This window comes from Schistocerca cancellata, chromosome 12 (genome assembly GCF_023864275.1).
Source record: "Schistocerca cancellata isolate TAMUIC-IGC-003103 chromosome 12, iqSchCanc2.1, whole genome shotgun sequence".
Lineage (NCBI taxonomy): Eukaryota > Metazoa > Arthropoda > Insecta > Orthoptera > Acrididae > Schistocerca > Schistocerca cancellata.
In genome coordinates, this window is record NC_064637.1 from 105,190,553 (window position 1) to 105,204,893 (window position 14,341).

General features: G+C 45.0%; 1 protein-coding gene across 1 annotated transcript in view; it reads left to right on the plus strand.

Moving 5' to 3' along the window:
- LOC126109600 (alkylglycerol monooxygenase-like) overlaps positions 1-14,341 on the plus strand; it is a 202,645-nt gene that overhangs the window by 160,434 nt on the left and 27,870 nt on the right. Inside the window, exon 4 of the mRNA XM_049914642.1 lies at positions 9,750-9,853. Within this exon, the coding sequence (XP_049770599.1) occupies positions 9,750-9,853 (104 nt within the window). The remainder of the gene's footprint in view (positions 1-9,749; positions 9,854-14,341) is intronic.

The window sequence follows — 14,341 nt, forward strand, 5'->3', positions numbered from 1 at the left end:
GACTAATCTGGTCGCTAAGTACTGTTGTAACCTCTGTGAGTATGCTGACAGACAGCAAACCGGAAGAGTGTGTCCTTGAGCCGAATGGTTCAAATGGTTCTGAGCACTATGGGACTTAACATCTGAGGTCATCAGTCCCCTAGAACTTAGAACTTCTTAAACCTAACTAACCTAAGGACATCACACACATCCATGCCTGAGGCAGGATTCGAATCTGTAACCGTAGTGGTCGTGCGGTTCCAGACTGAAGCACCTAGAACCGCTCAGCTACACCGGCCGGCCCTCGAGCCAAGGCTGAGCGATTCAGTAAGGCCCCCCCAGTCAGCGACGGCGTCCTAAATACCTGCTGTCAACAGGGCGTTGGCGGCGTGTTGCTTGCGGGTATGTCTCTGGCCTCTCTCGTGATAGGCGCGCTTGATCCAGCGCCTACTATCGATCTTCGCGCTTCATCTTTGCCAACCAGTGTGCTGGCGACAGCTTACACCAGCACACACACGGTGTGTATCAATCAGCGAGCGGTTACGATGCACTGTGCTACTGGTCTTCAGTATGACATCGCCTGAGGACAACAATTGTGTGAGCTCACACAGGGCAGAATCGTTGGGAAACTGGAAGAGGCTGAAGAGTGAACAATGTAGCCCGGGAGCTTGGTAGTGTTCGCAACATTGTTTCACGCATATTAGGAGTGCTCCGAACCACAGGCACTGCTGCCGAAGTAGAGGAGGTGGTCAACCAGTCAACTACACCACCAGATGAGCCGGCCGCGGTGGTCTAGCGGTTCTGGCGCTGCAGTCCGGAACCGCAGGACTGCTACGGTCGCAGGTTCGAATCCTGCCTCGGGCATGGGTGTGTGTGATGTCCTTAGGTTAGTTAGGTTTAAGTAGTTCTAAGTTCTAGGGGACTTATGACCTAAGATGTTGAGTCCCATAGTGCTCAGAGACCCCCCACCACCAGATGACGCTACAGTGTGCAACAAGCAAGAAGGGACTAATGCCAAGCAGCGTGGGCAACTGAAACCCCATTCAGCAGGACTGGCAGGCACCTGACCTCACGCTACACAGTGGCACATTATTACGTGAGCGTGATTTCTTCCTTTGACGACCAGTACGTTGTGTTCTGTTGACACACGCGCATCGCCGGCACCATTTGTGGTGAGTGTTCATTGGAGGTGAGGGTATTGTTGTGGCGTAGCAAGACAGCCACGCCACTCGGAAGTAGCCGAAAGGCACGCGTTAAGCTCACGCAGATGGGCGTGAGGTCTGAAACAGGATACGTAATGAATGCTATAAAGAAAAGTACGTAGCTTCTCGAATACTTAACTTTAATCCATCATTTGTATACAGCATTCTTGATGATACAAGTGAGAGTCTCCAGAAATGGTTAATGGCGCCTTGCTAGGTCGTAGCCATGGACTTAGCTGAAGGCTATTCTGTTTGTCTCTCGGCAAATGAGAGAAAGTCTTCGTCAGTGTAGTCGCTAGCAAAGTCGTCGTACAACTGGGGACGAGTCCTGGTACGTCTCTCTAGACCTGCCGTGTGGTGGCGCTCGGTCTGCAATTACTGACAGTGGCGACACGCGGGTCCGACATGTACTAATGGACCGCGGCCGATTTAAAGCTACCACCTAGCAAGTGTGGTGTCTGGCGGTGACACCACAGGTATCATCTGGAGTGCCCCAGGGAAGTGTGGTAGGTCCGCTGTTGTTTTCCATCTACATAAATGATCTTTTGAATAGGGTGGAATGCAATGTGCGGCTGTTTGCTGATGATGCTGTGGTGTACGGGAAGGTGTCGTCGTTGAGTGACTGTAGGAGGATGCAAGATGACTTGGACAGGATTTGTGATTGGTGTAAAGAATGGCAGCTAACTCTAAATATAGATAAATGTAAATTAATGCAGATGAATAGGAAAAAGAATCCCGTAATGTTTGAATAATCCATTAGTGGTGTAGCGCTTGACACAGTCACGTCGATTACATATTTGGGCATAACATTGCAGAGCGGTATGAAGTGGGACAAGCATGTGATGGCAGTTGTGGGGAAGGCGGATAGCCGTCTTCGGTTCATTGGTAGAATTTTGGGAAGATGTGGTTCATCTGTAAAGGAGACCGCTTATAAAACACTAATACGACCTATTCTTGAGTACTGCTCGAGCGTTTGGGATCCCTATCAGGTCGGATTGAGGGAGGACATAGAAGCAATTCAGAGGCGGGCTGCTAGATTTGTTACTGGTAGGTTTGATCATCACGCGAGTGTTACGGAAATGCTTCAGGAACTCGGGTGGGAGTCAATAGAGGAAAGGAGGCGTTCTTTTCGTGAATCGCTACTGAAGAAATTTAGAGAACCAGTATTTGAGGCTGACTGCAGTACAATTGTATTGCCGCCAACTTACATTTCGCGGAAAGACCACAGAGATAAGAGAGATTAGGGCTCGTACAGAGGCACATAGGCAGTCATTTTTCCCTCGTTCTGTTTGGGAGTGGAACGAGGAGAGAAGATCCTAGTTGTGGTACGAGGTACCCTCCGCCACGCACCGTATGGTGGATTGCGGAGTATGTATGTAGATGTAGGTGTAGATGTACCAATAGCACTGGGACTGGGGGGTCCTGTGTTCTTATCGGATGAGACCAGATTCATTCTGAGCAGTGATTCTGGACGTGCTCTCTTATGGTAATAGGCGATAACACGCAGTGCACCCAGCAATATTGCCGAATGTGATCATTTTGCTGGTAATGTGTTATGGTATGGGGAGGCGTAATGTTGCATGACCACACTGGTTTCCAAATCTTTGAACACGACCCATTCGCCGCACAACACTGTACTGGTTTCCCATGTGCGTCTTTTCAAGGCTGCTTTCGGCCCTGACTGCATTTTCATGGATGGCAATGGCCGACTATAGGGAACAGTGCGGGTGGAGCAGCTCTTGGAACGAGAGGATATTCAGAAAATGGACTAGCGTGCCCGCTGCCCAATCTTAAATCCTGTCGAGCACGTGTGGGTTGCTTTGGGCAGACGTATTGCCGCATCTCCACACGCACCAACAACCATCCAGCAGTTGTCAACGGCATTGTTGGAGGAATGGAATGCCCTACCACAACTACTCCTCACCAACATTGTGGCGAGCATGGGACCATGCTGCAGAGCTTGCACTAGCGCCCATAGCAATCACGCACTCTACTCTGAAGCGCCAAATAAACTGGTATAAGCACGCGTATTCAAATACAGCGATTTGTAAACAGACAGAATATGGTGTTCCAGACGGTAACTCCTATATAAGACCAAAAGTGTCTGGCGCAGTTATTAGATCAGTTACTGCTGCTACAATGGCAGTTATCAAAATTTAAATGAGTTTGAACGTGGTGTTATAGTCGTCGCACGAGCGATAGAACACAGCATCTCCGAGGTAGCCATGAAGTGGGGATTTTCCCATACAACCATTTCACGAGTGTGCCGTGAATATGAGGTATCCGGTAAAACATCAAATCTTCGACATCGCTGCAGCCGGAAAAAGATGCCGCAAGAACGGGACTAACGACGACTGAACAGAATCATTCAACATGGCAGAAGTGCAACCCTTCCCCAAATTGCTGCAGATTGCAATACTGAGCCATCAACAAGTGTCAACGACGCGCAGGATTAGCCGTGCGTCTAAGGCGCTGCAGTCATGGACTGTGCGGCTGATCCCGGCGGAGGTTCAAGTCCTCCCTCGGGCATGGGTGTGTGTGTGTGTGTGTGTGTGTGTGTGTGTGTGTGTGTGTTTGCCCTTAGGATAATTTAGATTAACTAGTGTGTAAGCTTAGGGACTGATGATCTTAGCAGTTATATCCCACAAGATTTCACACACATTTGAACAAGTGTCAACACGCGAACCATTCAACGAAGCATCATCCATGTGGCCTCTCGGAGCCAAAGGCCCACTCATGTATCGTTTATGACTGTACAACACAAAGCTTTAGGCCTTGCCTGGGCCCGTCAACACCGACATCGGACTCTCGATGACTGGAAACATGTAGCCTGGCCGGACGAGTCTCGTTTCAAAGTGTATCGAGCAGATGGACGTGTACGGGTAAGAAGACAACGTCATGCATCCATGGAGCCTACATGTCAGCAGGGAACTGTTCAAGTTGGTGGACGCTCTGTAATGGTATGGGATGGGTGCATTTGCAGTGATATGGGACCCCTGATACTTCTAGATAAGACTTCGACAGGTGACACATACGTAAGCATCCTGTCTGATCACGTGCATCCATTCATGTCGATTGTGCATTCCGATGGACTTGGCCAATTCCAGAAGCACAATGCGACCTCCCACATGTCCATAATTGCTACAGAATGGCTCCAGGAACACTTATCTGAGTTTAAACACTTACACTGGGCACTAGACTCCCCAGACATGAACATTACTGAGCACGTCTGGGATGCCTTGCAACGTGCTGTTCAGAAGAGATCCCCCCCCCCCCCTTTCGTACTCTGCAGGATTTATGGACTACACTGCAGGATTCGTGGTATCAGTTCCCTCCAGCACTACTTCAGACGTTAGTTGAGCCTATGCTACGTCGTACTGCGCCACTTCTGCGTGCTCGCGGGGACCCCACACGATATTAGGTAGGTGTACCTGTTTCTTTGGCTGTAGTAAGAACCTTGTCCAGAGTTTTGAAAGGTTCAGGAGATCTTCAGGAATCGTGGTGACTACTGTTTGATAATTGTCTTCAAATAAAAGTGTCATTTCTGTTCGTCTCTTTCACTTACCTACTCTACTGTACCGTAGCAGTTCTTGCTACGTATGGTGCGAGTTTCGTTGAACTACACTCCTGGAAATTGAAATAAGAACACCGTGAATTCATTGTCCCAGGAAGGGCAAACTTTATTGACACATTCCTGGGGTCAGATACATCACATGATCACACTGACAGAACCACAGGCACATAGACACAGGCAACAGAGCATGCACAATGTCAGCACTAGTACAGTGTATATCCACCTTTCGCAGCAATACAGGCTGCTATTCTCCCATGGAGACGATCGTAGAGATGCTGGATGTAGTCCTGTGGAACGGCTTGCCATGCCATTTCCACCTGGCGCCTCAGTTGGACCAGCGTTCGTGCTGGACGTGCAGACCGCGTGAGACGACGCTTCATCCAGTCCCAAACATGCTCAATGGGGGACAGATCCGGAGATCTTGCTGGCCAGGGTAGTTGACTTACACCTTCTAGAGCACGTTGGGTGGCACGGGATACATGCGGACGTGCATTGTCCTGTTGGAACAGCAAGTTCCCTTGCCGGTCTAGGAATGGTAGAACGATGGGTTCGATGACGGTTTGGATGTACCGTGCACTATTCAGTGTCCCCTCGACGATCACCAGTGGTGTACGGCCAGTGTAGGAGATCGCTCCCCACACCATGATACCGGGTGTTGGCCCTGTGTGCCTCGGTCGTATGCAGTCCTGATTGTGGCGCTCACCTGCACGGCGCCAAACACGCATACGACCATCATTGGCACCAAGGCAGAAGCGACTCTCATCGCTGAAGACGACACGTCTCCATTCGTCCCTCCATTCACGCCTGTCGCGACACCACTGGAGGCGGGCTGCACGATGTTGGGGCGTGAGCGGAAGACGGCCTAACGGTGTGCGGGACCGTAGCCCAGCTTCATGGAGACGGTTGCGAATGGTCCTCGCCGATACCCCAGGAGCAACAGTGTCCCTAATTTGCTGGGAAGTGGCGGTGCGGTCCCCTACGGCACTGCGTAGGATCCTACGGTCTTGGCGTGCATCCGTGCGTCGCTGCGGTCCGGTCCCAGGTCGACGGGCACGTGCACCTTCCGCCGACCACTGGCGACAACATCGATGTACTGTGGAGACCTCACGCCCCACGTGTTGAGCAATTCGGCGGTACGTCCACCCGGCCTCCCGCATGCCCACTATACGCCCTCGCTCAAAGTCCGTCAACTACACATACGGTTCACGTCCACGCTGTCGCGGCATGCTACCAGTGTTAAAGACTGCGATGGAGCTCCGTATGCCACGGCAAACTGGCTGACACTGACGGCGGCGGTGCACAAATGCTGCGCAGCTAGCGCCATTCGACGGCCAACACCGCGGTTCCTGGTGTGTCCGCTGTGCCGTGCGTGTGATCATTGCTTGTACAGCCCTCTCGCAGTGTCCGGAGCAAGTATGGTGGGTCTGACACACCGGTGTCAATGTGTTCTTTTTTCCATTTCCAGGAGTGTATGTTACTCGGCAGTGGCATATGGTGCGAAAGTTGCTTTCGTCCCTAAGTTTTGGACACCCGTGTAGATGTAGATCTGGATATCGCAGCCCACTGAAGATGTAGCACTACGAAGAGGCAAAGTGCTGTGTAGCTCGAGGTAAGGATACAGTGCCGGAGTGACTTTAGAATACACGGCGATGGTTCGGACCAAGGATGTGTAGGCGTGGCTAGCTGTAGTCTTGCTGGGTAGTGTGGGCTAAGCCTGAAATATTCGCCTCTGACTGGGCATTTCTCTTCCGCGTCGCCTTGGGCGCAGCTTCTAGCCGCGGCTGTGTGACGTCATAGGCAGCGGCGATCGTATCTATGAGCCAGTTCGCGACCACTGAGACAAGGTCCTTGCTCACGCGATAGTTGGGAGGGAAAGAGAGAGACTAATTCTCGTTTCCTTACGTAAGCCGAGATGCTAACTGATCGTGCCCAAACATAGCCGCCACATACTGGAAGTTAGAACCTGTTCAGTGTAATCGTCTAAAGGCCGTGATTTGGTCCGATAACGCACGGAAGAGATGGACACGAAGAAACAGATATAGCAAACTGGCTAACGGCCGTTTTTATGTTTTTTGTAACTAGCTGTGGCTACATACAGAGACAGGAAGCATACATTCTTTGTATGGTTGCCATAGGAAATACAACCAAACTGTTCAATTCATTTCCCATCTCTTTTATATATTATATTACTATATTAACGACATAGGAGACAATCCAAGTTGCCGTCTTAGATTGTTTCTACATCTACACTCCGCAAGCCACCTGACGGTCTGTGGCGGAGGGTACCTTGAGTACCTCTATCGGTTCTCCCTTCTATTCCAGTCTAGTATTGTTCGTGGAAGTGATTGTCGGTATGATTCTGTGTGGGCTCTAATCTCTCTGATTTTATCCTCATGGTCTCTTCGCGAGATATACGTAGGAGGGAGCAATATACTGCTTGACTCCACAGTGAAGGTATGTTCTCGAAACTTCAACAAAAGCCCGTACCGAGCTACTGAGCGTCTCTCCTGCAGAGTCTTCCACTGGAGTTTATCTATCATCTCCGTAACACTTTCGCGATTACTAAATGATCCTGTAACGAAGCGCGCCGCTCTCCGTTGGATCTTCTCTACCTGTTCTATCAACCCTATCTGGTACGGATCCCACACCGGTGGGCAGTATTCAAGCAGTGGGCGAACAAGCGTACTGTAACCTACTTCCTTTGTTTTCGGATTGCATTTCCTTAGGATTCTTCCAATGAATCTGTCTGGCATCTGCTTTACAACGATCAACTTCATTCCATTTTAAATCACTCCTAATGCGTACTCCCAGATAATTTATGGAATTAACTGCTTCCAGTTGCTGACCTGCTATTTTGTAGCTAAATGATAAGGAATCTATCTTTCTATGTATTCGCAGCACATTACACTTGTCTACATTGAGATTCAGTTGCCATTCCCTGCACCATGCGACAATTCGCTGCAGATCCTCCTACATTTCAGTACAATTTTCCATTGTTACAACCTCTCGACACAGATGATGCTGTCATTTACCGTCTTGTAAAGTCATCAGATGATCAAAACGACTTGAAAAATGATTTAGATAAGATATCTGTACGGTGCGAAAAGTGGCACTTGGCCCTGAAAAGTGTGAAGTTATTCACATGAGTACTAAAAGAAATCAGCTAAATTTCGATTACGCGAATCTGAAGGCTGTAAATTCAACTAAATGCTTTGGGATTACAATTACAAATAACCCAAATTGGAACGATCACATAGATAATATTGTGGGTAGAGCAAACCAAAGACTGCGATTCATTGGCAGAACACTTAGAAGGTGCAACAGGTCTACTAAAGAGACTGCTTACACCACGCTTGTCCGCCCTGTTCTGGAGTATTGCTGTGCGGTGTGGGATCCGCATCAGGTGGGACTGACGGATGACATCGAAAAAGTACAAAGAAGGGCAGCTCGTTTTGTACTATCGCGAAATATGGGAGATAGTGCCACAGACATGATACGTGAATTGGAGTGGCAATCATTAAAACAAAGGCTTTTTCGTTGCGACGGAATCTTTTCATGAAATTTCAATCACCAGTTTTCTCCTCCGATTGCGAAAATATTCTGTTGGCACGCATCTAAATAGGGAGAAATGATCATCACTATAAAATAAGAGAAATCAGGGCTCGCACAGAAAAATTTAAGTGCTCTTTTTCCCGCGTCCCGTTCGAGAGTGGAACGGTAGAGAGACAGCTTGAAGGTGGTTCACTGAACCCTCTGCGAGGCACTTCATTGTGAATAGCAGAGTAATCACGTAGATGTAGATCCCTTGACCGACCTGAATCACACATCAGTTCCACTATTTTCTTATAGTTTCGTTTTCACGGTTCCATACTTCAATCGGTAAAAACGAAACCCTCATAGTTACCTTTGTTGTCTATCTGTCCGTCCAAAAATCTTTTTTCAGGGAAGGGTAGACGTATCTAGCTGAAATTTATGTCGCATACCGACGTCTGTATTCACGTGGCGGTGTAAAAAATGTAAGCTTCCAAACCAATTCAACAAAAAAATACGGCAATTTGCGTCGTATATTTTGATACGTGCCAACACATTCAAACCTATAGGGTACTCCGCCTTGACGTAAAAGCATGAAATTTCACAAGAGGAAGGGTTTCACAGTGCAAGTAAAGGAAAAAAAAATCAGATAATCGTTAATTTTTAATTATATCACACGAAAAAGATATTTCTTTTGTCATTTATTCTTCGACTACAAACTTGATATTAAAACATTCTTGGAAGTCTCGGAATATCTGTGACCAGTATCTTGCTGGTATCAATGTTTATAACAGGCGAAACTCGGCGAGAACCTCGATTACTTGGAATTGATAAGTGTCTACAAAAAGTACTACCCAGAAAAAGCGGATTAAAGGAAAATATCTCTCCCTCTCCCTCTCGCACGATATCCCTCAGGAGCACATCCAACAACTCTTACCAATCAGTGCCAAGCGAAATAACTGCTTGCAGAAGGGCCAGAGACGAACCAACATGCCGGCCATTTTGGCCGAGCGGTTCTAGGTGCTTCAGTCTGGAACCGTGCAGCTCCTACAGTCGCAGGTTTGAATCCTGCTCCAGGCATGGATGTGTGTGATGTCCTTAGGTTAGTTAGGTTTAAGTAGTTCTAGTTTCTAGGGGACTGATGACCTCAGCAGTTGAGTCCCATAGTGCTCAGAGCCATTTGAACCAATTTGAACGAATCAACGGTCTATTGACTTGCTCAAATTATGGAGCTCTTTCTCTTGAATCAATTATCCAATTTTTCTGAAATAATAATTTGTTGGTCTGTAAACGTACATGTCCCTCCAATTTGGATAATTTCTTCACGCTGCGGTTTTTTTTTTTTCCTTAGTGTGTATGTGCGTGTGGCATATGTGTAAGCACGTGAAGCCGCAGGTATAAAGCTAGTAAAGCACGAAGTACAGAAATAAGTAATAAGAAGTTCCGTAACATTGTTTTTGCAGAGGTGCATATCCTGTGGGCGCAGCACCAGGTACACCACAGCTCCGAGGAGTACAACCTGGCCGTGGGGCTGCGGCAGTCGCTGCTGCAGGGCTGGTGCGGTTTCGTAAGTATCCTCACACTTGTGTGACCTCTGCTCACCACCCACCCACTCCCCCCCCCCCTTTTGCTGATAATGTAGTTTCACTCATCTGGGACGTGCTGAAGCGCTAACCGTATTGTACATCTTCAGACTAACTTAATTAAAAATAATTGTTTGCAGCACTAGGAGATATGGGGACCACACCCTGCCTATCTAACCTATGTTAATTTTGGCAAGTATTTGACCATTTCTGAAAAAAACTATTTGATGCAGGACCTCAATATTTGTACTGTATGTTACATGATGCTAATAGAGTCAACTGTACTAAAATCTACTTTATTCATTTTACAGTTTTTAAGAAATACTTCTTTAAATTTATTAACAAAAAATATTAAGTTTTTCTGCAGACAATATTTTTTTGTGAACTTCCTAATGGGGGAATATTAATGAATGTATTACCAGAGGTGGCTTTTTATGTTATGCACAGAGTCTGAAAATTTCATTTATGTACGATAGTTTCTGATATAATTGGGCATATGTAATGAAAATTTTAGTTTGCTGGAAATTGACTTTAAAGAAAAAACTTTTGAAGTTTGTTACTTACAGTTGATTAAAACTGTCCTGTTGCATATGATGGCCCTTCTTTGGCCTCCAGTAGGTCTTCTAGCTTCTTTTTCACTTTCCTCGATGTTTGTCTTGCTTTCTTAGCCATATTAGACGCAGAACTGTCTGCATCGGCTATCCTAATTTTATCGCAATGTTGCAGCCCAGTCATCATATTTTCACCCAACACTTTCCAATATTACTATAATTAAATGTAATAACAGCATCATGAACTCATAGTTTCATTGTATGCATGTCTACAAATACAGTTTTAGGAAGGCGGTTCCAAATTATGCTGTTGAAACATTCATTTCGTTTTGTGTCTGCCCATGCAGACATTTCCTTAGAAGGTCAGGATGAACCAAGTCTCTGAAAATAGGTTTAATTGCTGTAATAACAGCAGCAGGAAGAGAATGCCGATGAGAATAAGATTCTCCAGTTGCCTGAGCCCTATTGTATTTGCACCACGAATTTTCTCTTGATGGACACAATCCATGACATGGCTTATCATCAGTAGAGGACTTATGGAAGAATATGATCCAAACATCTCTCTTCATTGCCTCCAGATTTTCTTTATTTCTCCTAATTGTTTGCCCATAGTATACCTGCAAGTTTTCTATAACAACTACTCGCAAGCACACTTGAACAAAACTAACCACGTGTTTGAAAGCGTGTTGTTTACAAACAGCATAAACAAAAGAATACCGACCGTTGCATTCCAAGGGTAGCCAACACACTCGGGAGTAAAAATAATATCCCAAACGTGCAATGTTGGGGATATAAAGATCTAAAATACATGCATAAAAGTGGGTGACAGAAAAGCGGGCGTGGCACATAAACACACGTGGTAGGAAAATACTCTTTAAATGCTCGGAAAAAAATTTTTCAGCAAAATCCTTTTCAGAGTACTTAAACAAAACATTAATCTATCGAAATACGGTGAAAACCGAAAATCGAATTTTTTCGACCTGAACCACGGTGTAGACCCCCTTAACCGCGAATTTTCCTATTGCCGCAAGCAGCAGCCTTATCCATTACACTATTTTATAATTCTTGTTTAAATTGTTTTATTTTTGCTGAAACGCAATGAGCTACAAAACTTAACCGTGATTATAAATACATCCAAATTATTTACATTAAACATATAGAGAACATTTTTTAAAAAACAATGTACATTTTTTCTAGCTTTACGTTTTCTTTCGAACACTCGATCCAAAGCGAATGTGTCTACGAGGATGAATTTTATATACCTGTCGCAGTGGTTGCATTGTGCATGAGTGTTGGGGAGTGATTTAGGGAAAATGAAAACCACAGACCCTGTGGGTACTGTGTCGAAGCTTGGTCTTCACCTTACTTGTCACAATTCTTTAATGTCATACAGGGCCTTAAGTGATACGAGGGTATGTATGATAGAGACTGTGTTAAGGATTTGAGCCTTCTTTACTAATGTTTAAAGGTACTTAGCGAAACCATGGGAAAATCCAAATGAGGGTGGCTGGGTATGTAGGTATATGACGCTAGGTCTTTGGATTATACGTTATGTATCTAGTGCTTGCACTGGACTGCGAGAGAAGTGTGTTTATGCCTGAAGAAATGTAGAGAAATTGCAGTTCAGCTTGGGTGGATGGACAGGGCCTTATTTTTTGATATTTTCCCAGCTGATCACAACTGTTGTGTATTACATAGTCTCTTTCCAAGTGGCCCCTACTTAAATTCTGAACCCTGTGTATGGTTATCTTCAGGTATATAGGGGGATCCGTGGTTAAACTCAAACTGGATTGAAACGGATTTCTTTTTCATCTCTCTAGTTCTGTTTAGTGCATTAGACCAACAGATATGGCATCGATGGGAGCAGACAGTACTGTCTCCACACACAGTCAGAACAATACATCGCATGTTTACATTTAAAAACTATTTATCTAGTGCATCTGCTTGTGCACCCTGGTGCCTTACAAAGAGATCTGTATGTTTCAATGACGTCTTGACATCTTATGGAGCATCTCAGGAGTTACGCTTGAAAAGGTTTTTTCAACACTCTTTCGCAGTTCTGCATTAGTGTACTAATGACAGTAAGCCAGTGAGATTTAATAAGTCCCAGTCATCAAGTGTCTGGCATTCAAAGAACTGGGGTTCGAGGTACACATTTCAAGGGACTGGAAATCTTGAAGAACAATGCCCGATCTAACAGCCTCAAAAATTTACCTCAAGGAACTCTTGCACCTGAGTAGAAAATAGTGTTGTACTTCTGTTCTGCTGTAACCACATATGATCCACAATTCCCTTCTCTTAGAGCTGAGGTATTAATCACATTTGAACCTGTCGAACAAAATTTCCATTCACGTTCACTTGAAAAAAAGAAATATGTTGGAGTACATATTACGATGATGCCCAGGCCCATGATATAACACGAGGCAGGGTTCGTAACTCTTGTATGTATTTGGTGCTTTTCTTAGAGCAGAAAATTACATTCATTCTGAACTGCAATATACTAAACATTCGTCAGGAAACAACCCTGTCGAAAGAGACATGGCATTTGTAAACTGTGCCAGCAAAGCACAACATACGGCAAATACTGCTCGATATCATCACAAACATCGGTTTAGATCGTTTCCTTCACAAGCCTTTCTAGGGTTTCTTGCCTCAATTGGTACAAACTGAATGTCTATAGAATCACTTGGCTGTCTGTGTCTCACGAACAGGTAGACGTGTCAAGTTGAAATTTATGTCACATTCTGAAATTCAAGATCCCTTGACCGTGTAAAAAAATAAATAAATTACCGCCAAGTGTCTAAGTTCATGGAATCAAAAGATATGGCTATTTGTCACATATTTTGATATTTGTAAACTCACTCATCAGATATTTACTATTAAAAACAGTCTTGATCACGATTTATTTATTAAGGTGACCGGTTTCGACCACTGCTGTGGTCATCTTCAGACCTACAAGTAGTATACAAAGCTTTAATTAGAGGGCTACATACCTTAAAGTTATAAAGCTATAAAACGATGAATTACCAATGTGTAGGAACCTCTTTCAGCTGGAGAATCACTACTGGAGAAACCAGTGCACGTCTTACTATATATAATGGAGGCTCCGCCCACTTCTGACGGCATGATGTCATTACTAACCAATGAGTTATAAGTCGAATAACAATGTAAAATTTCTTAGTTAAAAGAACATTGTCAAGAAATAAAAATAAACACACACTAAACTTGGCTTATTTAACAGCTATTGTCAATTAAGAAGCGTTAAAAATATTTAAATATGTAGGATAAATGAACTTCGGTTTGGCAGTACATGGGTTGCCCTCTCAAGGCCTGTTATGAACCATTTGGAACCACTGGTTGCCATGGTGAAGTTGGACGCCGTTCCAAAGATGAGGCCGCAGGCTTCTTTCCACTTAAGTTGTAAAGTCGATAGGCGAACTAGTGGTTGCCACGATGAGGAGAAACGCCAGTGCAAAGTTGTGGCAGCAGGCTTCTTTCTAACGAAATTGTTGCAAAAGTGGAATGGCGAAGACTGTCACGTCAGACGATGTATTATTGAGCAGCAACATGTCTTTATTAAAATGATTTTCAATGAGTAGGCTGCAATAATCTTTGGCTGGCATATATACTACATGCTGCACAAATACGATACAGAGTAGTTGTCCACATTTATGAAATATTGTCTACAAAGTTCGTATGTAGATTGCATTTTTTTAATTACATGTGACAATTTTTAAAAGGCATTGGAATTGCTTAATTTGTATGCCAGTCTTATAAACAAATAAAAATAATAAAAAATGGAAGGAATTTAAAATTATAATACTATGAGAACCTATAGGATACCTCCCTTTGAGTTAGACTCGAATACTTCTACATCTACATCTACATCTACCTTTATACTCCGCAAGCCACCCAACGGTG